Here is a 22297-nt window from a genome sequence, read left to right as displayed (position 1 = left end):
GGAGTATTATTTTATCCTATAATTCATAGATTCAGATTAAATAATTATAAATTTAGTAATTTAACTGCCGGTCGAGCAACTGCAACTGGTTGAAAAAGGATATGGAATCGTTGAAGGCTTTCTCATCAGTGGGCGAGGAGTAATAGCCTTCCAAACCCACAAAGGTAAAAGCAATATTTAGGGCGTGTTTGATGGTAATATAGAGATTAATTACTTCTAGATATCTAATACATATTTATTGAGATTAACTATTTTATATCATTGTTTGATATTTCCTAGATAAGCACTAGTTAATAGGAATTATTGTTTGATATAAGAACTCACGTGTTTGATAGTGTTTGATATTATAGCTTATATTGTGAAATTACCACCTTACCCTCCACTTAAATATTAAATTTACAAACATATACCCTCAACTATAGGGACAATTTGGACTTCTTGAATTATAATCTCAGACATAGTAATATCGATATTAAGAATCTCACCATGGGGGCTGGATCAATTATGTCTTCTCTACAGTGATATTAGGCCGGGTCGCCAGTTTATTGCGGGTTTCACTTATTAATAATATACCTCATCAAACATTAGAAATACAATTTATCCACCCTAATATACCTCATCAAACACTATACTCCAATTTTCATACTTCCTCCATCCACAATATTATTTCTATTTTATGGATGACACGAGTTTTAAGAAAATAGTGGATAGTAGTAGGTATTGTTGTAAGTGGAGTTTGTTTGTGTTCCATTATTATTGTGAGTGAAGTTTGTGGACCCTACTGCTATAATGAAAGTAAATATGATATTGTAAATGGACCAAAACGACAAAAGTGAAAACGATATCGTTGATTGAGGGGAGTATTTCTTTTTGTTAGTTACACTACTTGGTTACTACATACCCAACCAATTGAATTATGAGTTAATGTTCCGTGACTAGTTGATCTTCTAACAATTATATAGTACTATGCTATTTTGGATGCACCATTTTGGGGTTATTTTCATTAATTCTTTTAGCATAGATGATCGATGATGCTTATGAGAAGGCGATTTGGGCATCAATATTGACATTTTTTTTTATTCCCTTACTACTTAAATTTCAGTTACTATTTGTCTGATGCATCACTATAAGGTTACCAAGAAATAGAATGGAGAAGAAGAAGAAGAAGTCATATTCTCGTGGAATTCTAAATTATTAATTCGAGTGATTATACGCCCCCTAAATCTATATTAAAAGCAGGGTATATTATAATCTCACAAACTTGAACACCCTTTCAATATAATTAATCACACAAACCTCAAGAAGAAAGGTCAACGAACAAGGGCAGAAGGGTAGTTTGGTATACACAGAGAGTTGACTTCATTTACAGACAATAAACAGCCTTTGGTCTCAGGTTTGTGTTTGAAAAGCAAAGGAAGAAGAAGAGGTGAAAGCAAGAAGAGATTTGAGAAAAATGGATCAGAACAAAAGCGCGTTTTGGATCGGAATCTTTGGTGCGATACTAACGCTTTCTGCTTATTCTCAGACTTTCGTTTCTCCGACACAGTGCATCACTGCGGGTCTCTTCGTTCTTGGCACCGGTCTTCTCGTTAGGGAAGGTCTCATCTCCATTTAATTTTATTTACCACTTCTTTTTTTTCTTCTTCTATTTCTCTCTGTTTTTTAATTATGTAATACTCCAACACTGTTGTTATGAATTCCCCGTGACCAATTTCCACGAATTTTTCCCCTTCATGTTTTTTTTTGGGTGTTGTTATGATTTCTTGTCTACTTGTTTTCTGATGTTGGGAATGATTTTTAGCTACTTGTCTCCATGGGTTTACTCATTTATTTTGATCTTGTTAGTTGTTTCAGGCTTGTTGCGATTTGGGTTTATGTTAGCAGGCTTGAGCTCGGCTCGTTTAAATATTTGAGCTTTTATCTTGTTGATCGAGCTCGGTTCATTACCCATTTACCGAGCTCGAGCTTGGTCTGAGCTCGGCTCGTGTGATATTTTATAATATTGAATTCGAACTCGAGCTCGGCTCGTTAAATTTCGTATACATTATGTTCGAGCTCGAACTTGTTAAAAAAGGAAAAACTTCTTAATTAATATGTTACTCAAGCTCGACTCGTTTAAGACTCGTGCACTAATTCGATTGAAGATTCGTGAACAGACTCGCAAACATAATCATGAACAATTGAATCTGAATATGTTCGCGAGCTCAACGAGCCGAATGCTGTTATGCTTGAGCTCGGCATGTTTACTATCAAATCGAGCTCCAAATATATATATTTTTTAATTGAGTCTCGAATAAGCTGCGATTAACTCTGCTCATTTACAACTCTAATTTGGTGTCTAATTTCAATAACCATGAATTTGAAACTTACACGATTCTTGAATTCAATAGTTTAAGGGGTTGCCTAGTTCAATGATTTTTACTGTTTGGTGGTGAGGCAAAAATCGAATTATGTCGTTAGGGAAGTTTTTTTCAGATACAAGTTATATATAATAAATTAGAGTATTAGACTAAATGTCCAAATAAATGAAAATTTATGTTTTTTTAGATACAAGTTATATGATATACTAGTATAAATTTAGATCAAATATCCAAATAAATAGAAAAACAATCAACATGATGCCAATGAGACTAGCTTAGCAATGATATATCTTCTGCAAAAGAGAAACTTTGATGTTCAATTTTGTGGCTTGAGTGGAGACTCACTTGAGTTTTTTCACTATTGAAAGTTATAAATATCTACTTGTTTTGACCACACTTTATTCTATGTGCATTGTACTATACTTCAATAGTTTTTTTTAGAAGATTTTTTTTAGTACAAGCAAAAGTTGTATGAAAAAAATCCATAGTTAAATATTCAAATTAGGAATCTTGTACAGTATTAGATAGCTTTATTGCACTCTTAACTTAATTAAATACATTTAAAATAGTGTTATAAGAATAGTAACGTATTTCTGCTTCCAAACTCACCAAAACATACATGGCATGCCTTCTTCTACCATTGGCCACCAAATCGTCACCCTAAAAAGAATTTCACATTAATTAAAAATATATATAGATCAAAATCTACTTCTCAAAAAAGTCGACAACAAAATCAATTACCAAAGCGAAAAAAGGGAAAGGAGGGATATATACTCATCTCAACCATGATTTTTTTTTCTTTGGTGGATCTGATGAAGCCAATGTTGAGTTGTTCTGCAAATAAGAGAGTGAGGGACACATGGTAGGTAATATGGCATGACATGAAATAATATTAAAGTCAAATTTCATTTAATAATCACTCACTACATAATAAGTATACAAAGATGGTGTTGATAATAGCATATGAAGACAAATGAAGAAGCCTAAAAACTTGCCATTTATACCTAATTATTACTTAATTAGTCATATCAGCTCCATAGTTTATGCAAATCATCAACATTCTAGCATGAGACAAACCAGGCATAGGCATAGCCAAAAATAACTTGCCGGTTCCAAACAATGTAATATAATTACATCCGGCAAGTCATCCTTGGCTACATCTTCTAACCTAATCACCTCATGCAAGAACTAAGATGAAATTAAACAAACCTCCACCAATCCCACCACACCTCTCTCTCTCTCTCTATACCCCAAAGGAGAAACACAACATTCCCAAGGGGCAGAGCAAGTGAAGCAAGCATTGCCTGAACAAGGAAGCCTATGCAGTAGAGATAGAAAGAAGCCCATTGGAGGGGAAGTCAATCTCAACAGTGGCAATCACAAATGGAAATATAGGGAAATATTTTCACTTCACAAGTAATAAATGAAGAAGGCTTTTATCATAAATAAAGCAGCAGCTTTTGTTGCAGAACGGTAGCTCCCTCACTTGGGTAATGCCCACTAGGACTAAGAGGGTAATATATAATAAGAGTACAATTTTTTTTTCAATGACTGTGTGTGTGTGTGTGTAGTTGGTGGCGATGAGTCAGGCTTGCAGGGTGACTATGAGCTTTTACACCATAGGTCCATAACTACATTAATTTGTATATTGGTTGTGATGAGGTTTCTACATGTTTGTGAATAACTATATGTAATATTAGGATAGGATAGGATTCTTTACCTGCATCACTGTTTCGCTTTTCTGCACTCATTTACTCTCTCTACCTCTTTATTTCCTCTGTCTAGCAATTGTCATGAAACGAATTCAATTCTAATCAAATGTAGGTGTGACTGGTCAGCTGATATGATCATGCAAAACTCACTGCTAGTCTATGTCATTGTCACCTTCAATATTGGAAAGGGAACTAAGAATAGTCCATTTCACAAAGGTCCAAGATTTTCAATTTTTTTTTTAAAAAAATGTTGTTTAGTAATCGTAGTTGTAAGTGTGTATTGTGATTTGCTCATTGGAGATGCAAACCGACTTTTGACTCGTTTGATTTTCCAGATTTGGAGAATAGCGAAATTATTCGACAAATTGAAATATTTAGTTTCATTGAATTGACATAAAGGATGATATAATTGAAGAGGTATATCCCAAGCAACAAAACTAAGGACCAAAGTCCCATTCATTTATTTGATTATTTGATCTAATTTATACCAACTTACTTGTTGATTTGAGAGTAGATTGATTAATTCATTGTAATACATATTCAATTCAATGAAATAATAGACTATATCTTACATCTCAAAAACATAAATAGATGATGTAACCCAGAGCTCTTGATCGTTTTGGGCATAAGTAATTAATGATAAGCATCCAATCAGAAGAGAGAAAATAAAACTTATCCAGCGTCTTGCTAGTAAATCAAAGTATATATAAAATGTATTTATTTAAATTTATCATTTCCAACACTTGTATAATCAGTGCAGACAATTCGACTATCCTTACAATGCATAAAATAAAACATTTAGACTAATACATTAAATAACTGATAATCGAGTATGGGACGTTAATCTCACTAATCGATATTTTTATTCTCTAAAAGAAAAGCAGGAAGAAAAAAAAAAGCTAGTAATATTTTTAGCACAACCATAGACAAGACTAGAAGGATACCAAGCATAAAATGTAAAAGACGATAATACCCCCAACATTGTTGATTCTTCTCCAATGCTCAACATCGATTCGATAGCAATTAGCAAAGGGGGTTGAACAACTCCAATAATGTAAAATCCACAAGTAGGCAAAATTTCAATTGCCCCTTATGTTCATAAACTACATGCATCATCATCAACTAACTACATGCACTTGCACAACAAATTAAATCAAACTTAATCAGACAAACGAGCTCGAGAGTAAGCTCCAACGAACTCACTCTGATTCATAGGTAAACTGGTCTAGGAAATAAATTTCAGTTGCAAGCATTCCCGCATCTAGTATCTCATAGAGGCACACTTGGCTTATATACTAGGAATTGTTCAAGACTGCAAAAACTTAAGCCTACAAATAACAAATTTCCTCGCTCCAACTAAAACAATTTTTTTTCTAACAATGTAAGCAACTTCAAACATGCTTCTGAACATGATTAAACATTATACAAAAGGAAAACTGGCTACCTACACACATATGTGTTAACTACTAGATGAAAATTCACACCTGAAATATTAATTCTAAATTAAAGTCATACAGGGTATTAAGTTATTAACTGAAGCAAGATGGAGTACAAAATAATAAAACTTCTGTAGATAGGGCTATCGTATACAGTAGCAAATATCCTGTTAGCACCAAATTCTATATATATAAGCAGGATTCCACATGTTTACGCATCAAATTCCAAAATGATTCTCAACTTCTCACCTAGATGAGTAAATTTTGTTAAAGCTACAGTTTTTGTTCGGTCAAACCTGTTACAATTGTTACTTTCCTCAAAAATTGATTATAAGGAAATATGGCTTCAGATGAGAAACACATATCAGGTATAAACACATAATGGTAAGATAAAAGGATCGCATAATCTGTACCTTCATGAACCATGCACAGTTAATTAAAGAGCACTAGTAAGAGCATCTCAAATACTCCCTCCATCCTCCAAATAATTTCCTAGGGGGAGGGGCACGGGTTTTAAGACAAAGTTGTTGAGTGTGTATTAGAAGTAATGAATAAGTGTTATAATTAGTATTGAATGTGGTGAAAAAGTGTTATAATTAGTACTGAGAGTGGTGAAAAGGTGAAAAGTAAGAATAAATGGAATATTATTATTTATTAGTGGTGGGGTAGTAGTGTCCCAAAATGGATAGGAAGTTATTAGGGGGACGGCCCAAAAAGGAAAGATAGGAAGTTATTTGGGGGACGGAGGGAGTATTATACTTGTGTTCATGTAAACGGATGGATGGAAACCTCAACAGCTAGGAATGGCTGGATGTATCAAAAACACAATAACATAAATCCCCCAATGCATGAAAATTTACTCAACTTTTTTAAACATGCAAAATGCAGATGAATAACAGTGCCATGAATTATGGATTTGCATCACCAGCAGAGCAGAAACCATACCTAGTATCAATTGGCTTGTGAAAGACAACTGGCAATATTTTAGGTGAATTGCCTGTAGTCATCACAGCCATCCACGATATGTGAGCCTATATAGCAGACATAATATTGAAGTATCAGGATCTCATCAACCTAAAAGCAAGGAATTGCCATGAAAAACAAAAAGTAGCATGATGTGCACCTGTCAGCGAGATAGATGGTTTTCTTCTACTGTTGGTCCGACAAGCACACCATTGATAGTAACTCTAAATAGCCAAATTCGAACGACAACTACGCTTTTCCAAAAGACTGCCGGAGAATCAACTAAATGCTCGCAAGTTCCAACAAACCTGGTTCTCGACCTGTTCACTTCCTTCATTATAACAGAAATCCTCAGGTCACAGCAAAACTTACAACTTCTGCTATTAACATCTTGACAATAGTGATGACCAAACCAGAACTATCATAAAGATTCACTGTTGATGTGTAATCACAAAAAACAAATAAAGATGCTAAAGTAAATAAACCATACATATTTGAATCTGAGTGAGAAAAGCTCTGAGAATTGTCTGAAAAAATGCTCATAAAGTCAGTTTCATCATCAAAATGCCACTTTTTGAAGCAAATACCAGGTACCAATAAAGTGTGCAAGAAAGTGAGAAGTAAACATCCATAGTATATCAACTCCATACAAAACAAAGGCATTATAACATAAATATACAGCTGAGAACTAATATGAAGTCAAATCTGATACATCTGTTGTAGTAGTAAAATGGGCAAAAGGCAGCAGGTTCTTGGGAGCACTACGTATTAAAGCTTGGTGATTTATGGTATCGGGATGGCGTTTTCAATGGGTAAAGTCTTCAGATATCGGTCCTCCTAAAGGAAAGAGCATCAAGGTGGGCCATCAGTTTTTCCAAACCCTGTATCATCTGGTCTTCTGGTTTAGGCAAGTGGCTTCATCAAACTAGGCGAGAGGCTGACTTCAGGGCTTCAGTTATCTCAGCTGTTACGTTGGGAAGGGAAAGGAAACAAAGGTAAAACAATACCATCAGTCATCTAGGACATAGGTATGGAAATTCAGCAAATTGTTAAGACTTGGTATTAGCTGGCAATGGCAAGATAAGCAGAAGCATACTCGCCGGGAACTCTGGATTGAATAGAAGACATTATGCGTAAAACAATGTCATGGTCTACCTGTATTTGATAATTTCCTTTAGTAGTCATAGTTCCTCCCACGTGAAGCAGGATTACGCCCCGACACCCTGGTAAATAAAGCAGGCAATCAGGGACTAGTGGGATTTTTATACCTTATCTAAGGTACTACTGCAGTGCAAGATATACAGGACAAGTGGTTTCTCCAGTGCTGATAAGCTACCCTTTAATCTTTATAGAGAATACACTAAACAGATTTGATGCTCATTGAAAACATAAAGTGCCTGGTCAAGCATAGGTCCATTGGTCAACCTTAGCAAAATCATCTAGGAGTTGAAGATCTAGAAAAAGCATTACTGCAGGGAAAAAGCATTACTCTTCTCTACCTGATACACGTTCCTAACGAAGCACAGATATAAATCAAAGGAAAAGACAAGCTACAAGATATCATACCCAGAACCAGAACGCCCAGATGAATAGCTCCCACCATAAGCACCATAGGGAGAGCTGGCATTACCACTCTGCAAATGGACAAGAGTTTTATCAAACCGCAAGAAGCAAGATATAAATCAAGGTGCATTTTCTTTCTCTGACTTCTATTAACACGAATCCAATTACCATAGATTTTACCTGAAGACCACCGTAACCACCATAGGCATCCACAGGTGGCAGATCCGCTGAAACACCATATCCACCAGAGTAAGAATAACCCCCACGCCCACGGCTCTTTGAATCTCTACTATCATATTTATAACTTTCTGAACCATCTGCTGACATAGGAAGATACGGGAGGACAGGCAGAAATGTCGAGACAGCACCCTCCTTTTCGAACAGATTAGCCCTCAAGCGCGAAGTTACTTGTATGAGAGCATCCTTGGCTACATCAAGGTCTCCAGAAACCTGAGAAGTAATTTGAAATATCAATTTGCTAGCTCACTACAGACTCAAACTTTAAGCATTCCCTCTATTTAGATTTCCTTCTTTGACTATCTTCTTCTGTTATAGTTCTTCAATATATGCAGGGATGCAAATTGAAACTTAAAATGCAATTCACTTTCAGTTCCAGTAGAAACCCTAAATAGAAATGAACAGTTTTGACACACCAAAGGCAATTGCAAACAGCCTGAAGAGCACATAGGACCAGCCAAATGCCAATCAGAAACTGAATTTTCAACTTATGGGAAATTATGAGATGGACAAACTGCTAAAACTAAGTCTAAGCCTTTACCTGCACCATCTCATCGTCCTCAGAGGCAACTTTAGGGAGATTTTCTTTTGACAGTATACGAATATTGGCCTTGGTGACTTTCCTCATCTCTGATATTATGGACCCTCCTTTCCCAATAAGACATCCAATTCGAGAAGTAGGAACAAGTAATCGTGTTGTAAATGAAACAAGACCGGAGTCTCTTTCAACTTTCTCACTGCACCTGGGCTGTAATCGCAAAGCTGCATCAATCGCTGGAGAGAAGGAATCTTCAAAAACCTAATAAAAGATACATGGAATTTTTTAGTATGATGATAACAACAGAACTCAATCTAGTATCTTTTATTTTTTGTTTTACCTCTTTCGCAGTTATGGCTATCACACATTCATCTCCCTCAGAGGCTGAGCTATCAACTTTGATACCTGCCCCAGAATCTTGCCTTATTTGATTAATTATCATACCACCCTTGCCAATGACACCTCCAATATTAGCAGTTGGACAAACCAAACGAAGTGAGAATTCTTTTGATGATGATTCAGTCCTTGGAGCTGAATACATAGACCGAGGCCAGTCTGCACTCTCACCCTTGTATCCACCATAGTGCCCCATTAGTGGTGCTAATCCCATAATTGGAGCACCAGCTGAAGCCCCCAAAACTGAACTATTAGAAGGGTAGACATTAGGAATAGCTGAAGAGAGCAGATGCTGAGATCGGGAGGGGTTGTCATGAAGCCGAGATGCAATCTGATAAAGAGCTTTCTTCACCACAGAAGCATCACCAGATATCTGACGAACAAGCAACAGAAAGAGAAAAAAATTAAATCAGCATGGAGACGGTCAAATGAACATATTCAGTATATTCACATACAAAAATAAAAGCAACTAATTTTCAGGAAAAGAATGACGCATAAGTCCAAAGTGTAACCATAAACCATTTCAGCTATCAGATGCTTTTAACAAAAAAAATATCATAAAATGAAAAAGGGTTTGATAAAAAAGAAAAAGGGTTCGATAATTATCAGTTGAAGGGGCATCCATGAGAGGTAGAAGTTTGCGCAATTATCAGTTCTCCATCTCAAGGACAGATAAATAGAAAAAGGGTTCGATAAGCAAGGCACTTTAACTTAGAGTGAATTTTGAATATAAGAAATGCTACAACTAAGTGAAAGCGAAATACAGAGCTACAGACTGGTTTTACAACAAGACAGGAAAGGTACACAGGCGCAAGATACCTGCACAAGTTCATCTGAACTCAAAGCACATGTTGGCAAATGGTCATCCTTTACAATGCGAACCTGTGCCCCAGTTTCACTACGAATGTTTTGAACTATCTGCCCACCCTTTCCAATAATACACCCAATCTGATCAGATGGCACTAGAAGTCGGACGGTTACATGGGGGGCTTCGTCCGAATCCTCTGCAGCAGAATCATCGGCAACAATTCTATCATGCACCTTAAAAAGAGCATCTTGAGCAGGACATACACAGCCATCTCCGCCTTCCAAATCATTGGTTTCCTCACTAGGACTGTATATAGTAACAACACGTTCTTCACTTCCGGGCACAGATTCACCAATTCGGATTTTGGATTTTGTATCTAACCTCAGTTGCTTGACAATCTCCCCACCCCTTCCAATGATACTTCCAATCTTCTTTCCAGGGCACAAATAGCGATACACCGTATCATCTGGTCCAATAGAGAAAGGGTCTTTATCACTTCCAGAATTTCTTCTTTTATTTCCCCCGCTTTCAGAGTAGTCAGACTGAGAATGTGGCCGCTTGCCATAATTACTCCTGTGACCAGCCATTCTGAAACAACATCAGATGGAAGTTAACAAACATAACATCCATTTACTGGATAAATATAAAGATGACAACGTTTGGAAAGGGTGACATTAACTATTGTGCAAACTTCAACCTCTCATGGATGCCCCCTTGAAATGGCAATCACATTTAGAATTACAAGAATGCTCTTACTCTCAATAAAGACTATAATTGCTAAAATACAGTGATTCACGAAAACTAACTAAATTATGCAAAAATGGTAATCCATTTGACCCAATTACCGCTGAATGAAAACAATTCCAACCGACTCAATAAATCAGGTATATTTTGCAAAACCACCAATTCACAATTTTTGGTTAATCAAAACCAAGTCAACACCTTCTTCGAATCTGAAAACTACAAACTAAAAAAAAAAAAAGCACACATACATAAGAAATCAAACTTTGTCTATATATCATTATTTACCAAACAACACTGGAGCAGCTTCAAAATCTGTTGTTTCACGAGTAAAACAAACACTGCCACCACCAGTCAGATGGACAGACCAATGTAAATTAAATCATACCAAAAGCTCATAGTCACCAGAATCTTGATTTTAATTAAACGATATGTCGTGTTAGCCGTGAGCTGAAAAGCACGGGAATAATTAAGGGTAACAAGATCCAGGATATTAAGTGCCAGAGCTCAGTCACCTCGCAACCAATCAATCACAAATTAACATAAAAGAATCGAAGAATCAAACACCTCAGAAAATAAAATTAGATCTACGACATCTCTTCTCATATCCGTAAATTATCACGAAATTAACAGAGAATACTTGATGAATAGGAACAACCAGTTTGAGAACTTTACCTTCAAACAGAATTCGTGAGAGTATAATTTGAGAGAGAGAGAGAGAGAAATTGCAGATAAGTGACAGCAGGGTCGGTACGTGCAAGCAAAAGTAAAATATCTAGGGTTCGGACCCTGCAGACTTCTTATACTCTGCCAACGATAATACTAGTATTCGTTTTGATTCTGCAATTTTGTGTTTGCATTTCTAAAATAGGAATATAGGATTCCTATTTTTCAATGCTAATTATGGAATCCAAAATTTTGTCGAACTACTTTCTAATAATAATTCTTATATCTATGATGAGTTTTTACAAAAATAAATGAATTAATTGCAAAATATATCACAATTGTATATTTATTTTGCAACTTCGATTACACTTTCAAAAATTGTAAATAAATATTAAACCTTTATAATTTTTGCAATTGAAATGTCAACAATTTTTCAAGTATTAAAAAGGGTTAATTGCATATAATATTACGAATTTTGCTCGAAATTCATTTTTCCCACGATCTTTAAAAATTTTATTTTTTATCAAATACTTTGACATTTGTTCAATTTTCCCACGTTTTTTTTACCCTCAAATCGAAATCGACGTGGCGCTGATGTGGCTCGCCGGTACACGTCATTTCGATAAATTAAGCGATGCGTTTCAGTTTAAACATTAAAACCCTCGTTTTGGCAATCAGCGCCACCAATGGGCGAAGCACCGACACCAACAATCGGTGCACTGGTTTGGAAGACTGGAAACACGAAGCAATCGACGCTAGCAATCAGCGAGCAATTGGCGCCACTGGTTTGGAAGACCTCGACACGAAGACTTCCACACTGGTCTGGAGATGAACCCTTCGACAAAGGTGGTGGAAAGGAAAGCAATCGTTTTTTTCTAGTGCCAAAAGCAATCTTTGATTTTCTTTTGTCCGATAAAAATGAGAAATTAAAAGAATTTAGGGCTTTCTATTATGATTTAATGTTATATATGTAATTTAAAATTCATATATATTCCATGTCAATGTTACGTGTAAAATTAAATCCACGTCACTACTATGTCATTTTTCCGGTCATCGCAAAAAAAAATTGTGGAGAAATTGAACAAATGTTAAAGTATTTGATAAAAAAAATGAAATTTTTAAAAATCGTGAGTAAAATAGATTTCGGACAAAGTTCGTGATATTATATGCAATAAACCCTATTAAAAAAGGATGATGCGGAAGCTCGCATTAACTAAACACGACATAAATGTATCGGTGACTAAAAAAATCATAAATAATAGTAGTAATAATACTTCATCCATCCACCATATAAATACTCATATTTTTTTTTATATGTCCATCAAATAAGTACACATTTTCTTTTTTCATATGTGTACCCCGCTGTCCCCGCACAAGTGTGATTCTTATTTCACTCAAGCACATTTAATCAATTTCTTAAAATTCGTGTCACCTCTATCTATGTATTCATTTGATCGACGGAGAGAGTATTATTTGGTGTGCAATTAAACACAAAATTGAAGTATATACTTAAATCTTATTAGTGCTTTAGTACACACTAAACGATAGTATCATTTAGTATAGGTTGAAATTTGCATATCTTTTCACTCAACGCAGCACTGATGTCCATGTCATCTTTTCACCCTAACTGCAAAAATTATACTTCATCCGTCTATCAAAAATAGTCCTAAAGGTGAACGATACGAATTTTAATAAAAATGATTATTGTATTGTGAGTGAAGAAATGATCCCACTTAAAAAGTAGTATTTATAATGATAATTAATTGTATTGTGAGTGGAGAATATGGTCCACTATGTGATACATAGTTTCCAAAAATAAAAAGAGACTAATTTTTGTGAACATTCCAAAATGGCAAAAAAGGACTAATTTTTGTTAACTGAGGGAGTAGTAAAAAATTGGTATATATTTTCAAATGTTAGAGATTGAAGTCAAATTTATAAAATTAATATAGATTTGTGATATATTTTCTCTATCCCAACTAATTTGATCAGTATTTCTTTTCGGGTTGTTCCAACAAACTTGAACATTTTTTTTACACAAATACTCATGTGCAACCAGTTGCACCGTGCAATTGGTTTCCAAAATGACACTACTTCATTCGAGAAATGACACTTGAACATTTACAAATGACACTACTTCAACATACAAATGATACTTGAAAATCTCCAAGTGTCATTTGTATGTTGAAGTAGTATCATTCAGAAACTAGTTGCACGGGAGAGTGACTCTTATTTTTTTTATATGCCAAAAGTTTTCCCTTTATTCACATTTTCATTTTTTCACTTACCACACTTAACACAATAAACACTAACTCCTTAAAACTCGTACAAAAAAGAAAATGATCAAGCTAACTGTGACGGAGGGAGTATTTTACAATTAACTTAAAATAACATGCCAACTTATATAGTATAAAGGGGTCTGAAATATTTCTATTTTTTTGTCCCTATGCGTATAAATTTAATTTTCCTTTACGGTGTGTTCTCTTCGATCGATAAATTTATTATAGAAAAAAGAAGGAAAACAAAAAGAATTCCTTTTAAATCTCATCATTTTCCCCCATCATTTTATACAAAAAAAAATTCATAAATTTTCATTCCTTTTTTGCATTTCAATAAGGATAATATTTATCAACCAGAAATTGAGGATAATATTATCCCTATTTGGATGGAAAAGAAGAAATGAGAAATGGGAAATTCTCTTTTGTATAAAATAAGGGGGGGGGGGGGGAATGAAGCATTTAAAGAGAGAATTCTGTACATATTTCATTCAACAATAAATTGTGTAATCTTGTCATGTTATCCTTACAAATGGTCCTTATTTACTTTATACTCTAAAGTCTCGTTTGGTACAAGTGATTAGGATGTATAATATACTTATGACATTCCAATATCTTGATTGGTTAGAAATTATACGAAACACACGTCCCCTTATAAATTAAAAGCTCGAAAACATTATACTAATTTGAGAGATTCTGTATACCACCTACGGAGGTGGTATACGTAATACAAATCTTGATTATAACTATTATTAACTTTATATAATATTAATACATCATACTATCAAACATGGTGTTAATATGAAATATAGTAAAAGGCATCACAGTTAAACATATCACACACTTTATCTCATTCTTAATCTTGTGCCCAAAAAATTGTGCCAATATAAATAAGACTATGGAGTATTAAATTATTTTTGAAATCTATATTTATAAATTACAGTGTAGAGTGATTCTCTATTAAGAATTGACATCCTAACTCAAAGTGGCATAGTTGAGGCACCAAAAAACTCTCTTTATGTGAGATCTTGGGTCCAATCTCGCATGTGTGCGGTGTAATTTTCCCACCTTTATGTGGGTATTGGTCCAGTCTATATACCTTTGTGTGAGTGCTTGGTTTAAAAAAGCGTGAAGCGCACTGAAGCGCAAACTGTCCCGGGGCTTAAAGCGCGGGCTTTTCGTAGGCGAAACGCGCTAAAACCTAAAAAATTCTAATATATTTACCTACAATATATTTTATAGCAAAAAACACAAATACTTAAACACACAAATACTTAATTTAAAAAATAAAACACACAAATACTTAAGTTTAAAGTACGCAAGTCTAAAAGTTCAATCAAATCTCAAGCAACTAATCAAAAATCATCATCATTAAGTGCATCATCCCCATCTCCTTCATCATCTTTGTCTTCACCAATGTCCTCTTCCATCTCCTCCCCAACCTCATCCTCATCCTCATCTAAGAGTCTTCTCGAACCCGAAGCAACTACACCCTTTCATTTATCAACTCTAGATGCATGTCTAGTGCTATAAATAGGATCATTAGCTCCCGAAGCCTTGCTAACGGCACTCCATGTCAAATTATCATCTCCAAACACAAGATCATTATCTTCATTAGAAGAGTCCTCATCCATATGTCCAAGCAACCATTCATTGCTATCATCAATCTCTTCTAATAAAATAGGATCTATTGTGTCTTTCCTTTTGTATCGCCTTTCCAAAGTGCGATTATACTTCACATAAACCAAGTGATTGAGCCGGTCTTGTGCCAATCGGTTTCTCTTCTTGGTATGAAGCTATAAAAATATTAAAAATAATAGATTAAAATTATAATTTATGTATTCTAGCAAAAGTAAAATATTATAATAACTTACATGTTGAAAGACACTCCAATTTCTCTCACATCCGGTAGCACTACAAGTGAGGCTAAGAACTTTTATCGCAAAAGATTTGAGGTTGGGACTTGAAGATCCATAACAAGACCACCAATCCGCTATAGACATTTTAAAAATAAATTGTTGTTAGAATATGGGATATAAATTAATTTTAAATCAATTAGAAATTTCAAATATGAAATATTACCCGGTGATTTCATCTTTCTATGTCTAATCGCCATTGCATTGCCAAATAGACCCGTTGCATTTTTGTAGGCATCTAACTCAACCATGATCTTGTCTTGGGTTGCTTCATCGCGAACCAACCTTTGAATGCTTTCATACAAGCCTTTCTCAACCTCTTGACAACTCACTCCCTCCGGATTATCATAATAGATTTCCGGATTTAGAAAGTATCTGGCCGCATGTAAAGGGCGATGAAGTTGGCAATCCCATCTTTTATCAATTATCTCAAAAGCTTCTTTGTAACGCTCCTCTTTGTGACCAAAACTCTTAGCAATAGCCTTTTTAGCTCTATCCATAGCTTCATAAATGTACCCCATTGCCGGTTTTTTATCCCCATCAACCATCCGAAGTACTTTCACAAGAGGACCTACCAACTTAAGAGCATACAACACATTCCTCCAAAATGTGTCTTGCAAAATAATAGATGTCATCTTCCTCCCTCCCGCATCCTTTTGCCACTTTGAAGCAATCCACTCTTCCGAAGTAACCATTTTCCTCAAATTGTTTTTTTTGCTTGTGATATTGTGCAAGAGTGATAAAGGAAGTTGCAAATCTTGTGACCGCCGGTCGATGCAAATTCCTTTGATTGGTGAATCTCCTCATCATGTTCACAACGGCGACATGGTTATATATATAACCATTCATGTAGATTGCCTTCTTGATAGCATTCTTAATCATTGGAAGCTTTCCAATATCCTCCAACATCAAGTCCACACAATGTGCGGCACATGGAGTCCAATAGAGATGTGGTCTTTCGAGCATAAGAAATTTCCATATTCAAAAAGATTAAGCTTTAATCATTAAGAAAACATAAATTGAAAGTTTAAATTAAAGATGATTTAAACTACTTACCCGCTTTAACATAGTTAGAAGCATTATCCGTCACCACTTGCACAACATTTTCCTCTCCAACTTCCTCAACAATGGCATCAAGCATTTTAAACAACGTTTGTGCATCTTTCACAACTTCGGAAACTTCCACCGATTTGATGAACACGGAGCCTCTTGGAGAGTTGACAAGAAAGTTGACAATATCTTTTTGCACCACCGAATCACGCCATCCATCGGATAAAATAGAACAACCCTTTATTGCCCATTCTTTCTTGAACTCCAATATTTTGGTGTCCACCTCATCCACTTCCTTCTTAAGAAAATGAACTCTTAGCTCATACATACTCGGTGGAACCAATCCCGGACCATATTGTCCAATTGCTTCAACCATAGTTTTAAAGCTATCACTAGTAGCCGAATGGAATGGAATTGCATTATCATAATAGTACCTTGCAAATTGCTTCACAAGCTTTTTCCCTACAAACTTTGCCACAAGCACCAAAAATCCCCTTTCTTTCTTTCCTACCCTTCAATATTTCTTGAGATTGAGGGTTAGGTTTCTTAGGGGCAAGTAACACATCTAAAGGACCCTTTATCCTCTTAGGAGCCGGTGCTACTTTACTCGTGACGGTGTGTGACGAGCTACCCAATACTTCCATCTCTTCCTCTTCTTCCTCACCTTGAGGCTCCAATCTTTGAAAACTATTAGTCACCTTACAAGTTGCTTTGTTAATCATATAAGTCCTAACTTCCTCTCTTACATGCTCGGGAGCCTTAGGACATTTTTTAGCACTCCTAAAACCTCCAACTAAATGTTGTTTCATTCTATACGCTCCTCCATTCGTACTTTTAGAACAAAAATTACACGTCCAATTACTTTTATTCAAAGAATTGGGCGTCCCATATCTTTTAGCTAGATCATCTCCATCCGTTGATGATGCTACTTGTGAACTATTTGAAGTCATTAAAAAACTGAAAAAAAATAAAAAAAAATCAAAATTTATTTTAAAAAAACAGAAAACTGGACAATGAATATTCATTTTAAAAAATTCAGCTACCCAAAAATGAAATTAACAAACTGAACAACAAAAGGAAAAATCGAAAACTTTAAACAATGACCCAAAAACCAAAAAAAAACTGACAGTAAAAACAAACTTGAAAAAACCGAACAAAAAAATGAAGGAAAACTGGAAACTTTACCTTTGGACGATGACCGGCGGCGGCGGCGGACAGCTGGAGGCGGCGCCGGATGGTGGGCAGAAGAGGTTAAGGTCGCGAGAGGGATGGGAGAAGACGGCTGGAGGCAAGCTTTTGTTTTAATGAAATAAAACCTAGTTTTTTTAAAATTTAAAAACCTAACCCTAACATACTAAAAGCCCGCGCTTCTTGTAGGTGAGCGCGCTTCGCCCAGAAAAAAGCCCAAACCTGCGCTTCACCAAAAGCGTGCGCTTTTTTGCGCTTAAGCGCGCTTTTTTAAACCAAGTGTGAGTGTAGGCACACGATTTCCATAAATATTTATTGATTTTATATTTTATTTAGTTTGAGAATATAATGAAATCCAAGATTAAATATGATATATTATTGATAAAGATATTACTATATTTCAAAGATTGAGATCAATTTCTTTGTCAACAAATCAAATCTTAATATTGATATATATCAATTTTCAAAGCCAAAAAAATCATGCCACGTCACATACGTTAGTCCTAGGCCTACAATCATGCAAGCTCGGGCCCAAAGTTTGACTTTTTCTACAACTATAAATATGGGTCTCCATATCAGTCCTAAACACACCAAATCATAATTCAAGAACTCAAGTATTGAAGGAGAATTCTCTACAATGAACTTCTCTCCAATATTCAAGGTGTCTCATCGAGGTTAAAGGCGTTCTTCGTGGAAGCAGCCCAAAGCTCAAGTCAAGCCCAATGTTCGATCCAGAAATAAGACGAAGGCCCTCTGCATCAATGTTATAAAGCACAAAGCTCAAGATTCAAGGCATTCTTCGTGAAAGCAACCCAAAGTTCAAATCAAGCCCAACGTTCGATTCATAAATAAGGCACAGACCATCTGCATCAACGTTTCAAAGCTCAAAGCCTCAAGTCAAACCCAACGTTTCAAAGCACAAACCCTCAAGTCAAACCCAACGTTTATTTCAGAAGTAAGGCGAAGGTCCTCCACATCAACATCATAAAGCTCAAAGACCATGTCCAAGAAGATTGGAGACATATTTCTCCAACAAATCTCAATAATCAACTTAAAAAGAAGAATCAGAGGATCAAATAGAGATAGCATCCCATACAAATACATTTGATGTACAAATATTAAAGTTGTACGTAATTTTGTATTTGTTAAATTAATTATATAAATTTGTATTTATAGTGAATATTGATATCGTCTGCGTGCGATTATTTTCTCACCTTTTTGCGGTGTAGATATCCCGTATTCGTACGGTAATGAACTGACACTAATTTCATTCATATTTTTAGTTTCATTTCATTTATTTCCATAATTTCTTCATCTACTACCTTTTTCACTAATGGCTTGGAGTCGATCAACTCCAAGGAAAATGCCTAGTAATGCATTATTTGCTTAATCAGTATTTTTTAAATACAAGCAATAATTATCATTTAATTAAAAAATATTTTACGCGTGTTTTTTAGGAATAAAGTCTATCATTATTATAAGGGTTAATTGGTTTTAAATCCATACACATTAGTCAAAATCTGGTTTTTCCCATACTCTATAAAATTAGTGTCAAAATACATGAACTTTCATCATTTTTGGAATTTCCCCCGAATTTAAATTCCGGCCAAATCAAATCTGACGTGGAAAATGAAATTTAATATGTGGCACAGACTTTAATATTTGATTGATGACATGGAATTATAGGGCTGATTGACGTCATACACGGGTTCAAAACTTTAGAAGAACCCGAAACTTGGAAATTGAGGTGGTACATGCCAGAAATTTGGCACAATATTTTGGTCCTCTTATTGTGTATTTTTTTTTAAAAGTTGGAATTAAACCTAGGCTTCACTCTGTACACTAAAGATACACAAGAAAGAATTGTTGATTTAGCCCTCTTAAAAGCAACTGCATATATAGGACAAATTTCATAATTAGCTTATTCTTTATGCAAACAAAATATGCATTCCAGTAGAAGAATTAATAGTTGTACGTAAAGCACATGCATATAAAAAATGGTAGGAACTTTGAGAATCTTGGTGGAAGACAACATAAACAAACATTACATACGGTCAAGTCCAGATGCAAAAGTTTAATATAGCAAAACAATGTGTATACAAAGGTAAGCTAATAATTATCAATGGCAAGAGTTAGTGAGCTGTAGTATCTAGCATATAGCTTCTGTGGAACAACCAAAGTTGTAGACGACGATCAAGATCTTTCTCGTGCAGCAGGTAATTGACTGCATTGCAATAACAAGCAGTGGATCAGTAATATATACATATACACCACTAAATATTCCAACATGAAATAGTTCAACTCCAACTTTAAACACAAATAGGAAGTTTCAGAGAAAAAGAAAGAGAGAATCGACCAATAAAATCAAAAACTAGATAGCTTCATACACGAATTTGACAAAGGAAGCAAATAAAATCATAAACTAAATAGCTTCATATCAAGAAACATCAACTAAATAGCTTCTCAACCATTAGCTTTTACAAAAATATAAAGAAACAGAGTATTCGAGAAAGATAATGAAGCCCATCCCCTCAATCTCTAAAAAAATAAAAACTTGATTTAGAAAAATAAGCAGAAATAGAAAAGATCAAGCAATGATTTTTTTGCCCACGTATAAGAGAAGAACTACTGGCATTAAACTCTTTATCATCGTATTAACATATAATAAGCAAGTAAATAGGGCCTACATGTTGCTCATTGCTCCAACAAAATCGTGGAGCACTGCTTTCAATTTTTGTTTTGTCTCTGTCTTCACCAGAAGTAAAGACAAGTTGGAGATGAATGGGGGACCGACTTTGATTTCTGCAGATTTTCTATTCTTTTTTTTCTTCTGCGTAAAGTGAGAAGAGAGAATATAGAGTGAAGTACTGAGAGAAGATAAAATATAATTTGATGAATAGCCCTATAATTCCATATCATCAGTCAAATATTAAAGTCTATGCCACATATTAAATTTCCGGTGCCAAGTCAGATTTGATTTGGCGGAATTTAAATTCGGGGGAAATTCCAAAAATAATGAAAGTTTATGTATTTTGACACTAATTTTATAGAGTATGGGAAAAACCATATTTTAACTATAATGTTTGGATTTACAGCCAATTAACCCTTATTATAAATATCGATAGTAGATAATTTTAAAAATGATATGACTGTGAGTTACCAACTATCGACATATATGTTGTTGTTGTTTTTTTTTTTTTTTGAAGTGATCAAATAATTTTTTTAGTTTCATTAATGCTCACATGGGCAGAATAATCTATTGAACTCAATAAATTTATAATGATTAATGAGGGGTGCGCTTAAGATAATCCTATTTATTTGCAATAAGTAATAACCATGTTATATGATATCAATACACGTAACTATTTTACTGAGGGTGCGCTTAAGAATAGTATGGAAAGTTTGGCTCTTTTACGGTGAAATCTAGGTACTTACTTGCTTGCTCTTTACGGCAACGCAACGAGGCTTCTTCCTCTCGGTTGGTGAATCCACTGTGGAATTGGATTTGGGGTCTTGAGGTAGTCCCAAAGGTTAAGCTTTTTTTGTGGAAATGTCTCTCGGGAGCTCTCCCATCATCCCAAACTCTGGTGGTACGTTCTATTGACATTGATCCGATTTGTCGTAGATGTGGAGCCTTTGAGGAAACTGTAGAGCATGCTCTTAGAGACTGCCCGTGGGTCTCTTTTTTCTGGGAAAGCTTGGTCCTTAGAATCCAGCCACTTCCGCCGGATGGGTTGATTTCTTTGGAGGACTGGTTTGAAAGAATCCGACAGAATCCTCAAAAGGAAGTTCACCAATCTTTTGCTTCTCTGCTGTGGTCTTTGTGGTACGCTCGAAATTTGCTGGTTTTTCAAGGGAAGGTTTTATCTCATGAGGAGTGTGTTGGGGTGGCGCAGCGTGCTATTTGGACTAGGAGGGTGTGTTTGGGGTGGGCTGCTGCTAAACCTGTGACTTTGTTGTGCAACCAAGTTTTGCAGCTCAAGATCTCTTGCGATGCTGCTTTGGATGGAGTTGCAGGGATGGGGTTTGGGGTTGCTATCTCTAATGGAGACGGTGAGATGGAGGGTTGCCGTTATGGTTATAGACAGGGTGTTTTTTCTGCTTTGGAAGGGGAAGCAATAGCTGTGTTGGAAGGTCTTTTATTGTGCAAGGAGCGTGGTATTTCAAGTGTTATCCTTGAGACGGATTGTCAATCTTTGTTCTGGCGTCTTTCTAAAAGAGATACGGATTTATCCTATGTTGTCGACACCTAGGGGTGTAAGTGAGTCGAGCTAGCTCGCGAGCTACTCGGGATCGGCTCGAAGATTACTCGAAATCGACTCGATGTTAGTCGAGTCGAGCTCGAGCTCGAGCTACTCGAGTTGGTACCGAGCCCGAGTTCGAGTTTCGTGATACTCGACTCGTTAGGCTCGCGAGCCTAATTAATAATTATATATATAATATATAA

General features: G+C 35.5%; 3 protein-coding genes across 9 annotated transcripts; 1 reads left to right on the top strand and 2 right to left on the bottom strand.

Moving 5' to 3' along the window:
* Positions 1-2778: 2778 nt before the first annotated feature.
* LOC130989562 (KH domain-containing protein HEN4) lies at positions 2779-11624 on the bottom strand. 7 transcript variants are annotated; one of them, XR_009090684.1, is made up of 10 exons: positions 11430-11621; positions 10025-10601; positions 9150-9578; positions 8813-9070; positions 8215-8484; positions 8038-8105; positions 6632-6791; positions 6454-6539; positions 3102-3194; positions 2779-3020 (listed from the first exon to the last, which is right to left on the bottom strand). XR_009090684.1 is itself a non-coding variant. In XM_057913531.1 (8 exons), the coding sequence occupies exons 2-7, from the start codon at positions 10598-10600 to the stop codon at positions 6635-6637; spliced, it is 1758 nt and encodes a 585-aa protein (XP_057769514.1). In that variant the 5' UTR covers position 10601; positions 11430-11621; the 3' UTR covers positions 4757-6539; positions 6632-6634. The 7 variants fall into 7 exon arrangements, 2 of the variants coding, with proteins under 2 accessions (XP_057769514.1, XP_057769516.1); XR_009090686.1 differs by having other exon boundaries at positions 3135-3194; XR_009090685.1 differs by having other exon boundaries at positions 2779-3194.
* A 3327-nt stretch (positions 11625-14951) lies between these two features.
* LOC130989561 (uncharacterized) lies at positions 14952-17079 on the bottom strand. Its single transcript, XM_057913530.1, has 3 exons — positions 15779-17079; positions 15571-15689; positions 14952-15492 (listed from the first exon to the last, which is right to left on the bottom strand). The coding sequence occupies exons 1-3, from the start codon at positions 16305-16307 to the stop codon at positions 15193-15195; spliced, it is 948 nt and encodes a 315-aa protein (XP_057769513.1). The 5' UTR covers positions 16308-17079; the 3' UTR covers positions 14952-15192.
* A 777-nt stretch (positions 17080-17856) lies between these two features.
* Positions 17857-22103, top strand: LOC130990924 (uncharacterized). Its single transcript, XM_057915149.1, has 2 exons — positions 17857-17912; positions 21278-22103. Exons 1-2 carry the CDS (start codon positions 17857-17859, stop codon positions 22101-22103), a joined length of 882 nt encoding a protein of 293 aa, XP_057771132.1.
* Positions 22104-22297: the final 194 nt, after the last annotated feature.

Source organism: Salvia miltiorrhiza, chromosome 6, assembly GCF_028751815.1.
Source record: "Salvia miltiorrhiza cultivar Shanhuang (shh) chromosome 6, IMPLAD_Smil_shh, whole genome shotgun sequence".
NCBI classification, from domain to species: Eukaryota; Viridiplantae; Streptophyta; class Magnoliopsida; order Lamiales; family Lamiaceae; genus Salvia; species Salvia miltiorrhiza.
The sequence above is the reverse complement of the archived record's forward strand: the minus strand, read 5'-3'. Positions and strand labels throughout refer to the sequence as shown.

Coding starts and splice junctions, on each gene's coding strand:
- LOC130989561 (XM_057913530.1), bottom strand. CDS start 16,307: ATGGTTACTTCGGAAGAGTGGATTGCTTCAAAGTGGCAAAAGGATGCG. Junction 15,690..15,778: donor TAGAAAGATGAAATCACCGG/GTAATATTTCAT, acceptor AAATGTCTATAG/CGGATTGGTGGTCTTGTTAT. Junction 15,493..15,570: donor ATTGGAGTGTCTTTCAACAT/GTAAGTTATTAT, acceptor ATATTTTTATAG/CTTCATACCAAGAAGAGAAA.
- LOC130989562 (XM_057913531.1), bottom strand. CDS start 10,600: ATGGCTGGTCACAGGAGTAATTATGGCAAGCGGCCACATTCTCAGTCT. Junction 9,579..10,024: donor GTTCAGATGAACTTGTGCAG/GTATCTTGCGCC, acceptor CTTGTTCGTCAG/ATATCTGGTGATGCTTCTGT. Junction 8,485..8,812: donor AGGACGATGAGATGGTGCAG/GTAAAGGCTTAG, acceptor ATTACTTCTCAG/GTTTCTGGAGACCTTGATGT.
- LOC130990924 (XM_057915149.1), top strand. CDS start 17,857: ATGACCGGCGGCGGCGGCGGACAGCTGGAGGCGGCGCCGGATGGTGGG. Junction 17,913..21,277: donor CCGGATGGTGGGCAGAAGAG/GTTAAGGTCGCG, acceptor GGTGAAATCTAG/GTACTTACTTGCTTGCTCTT.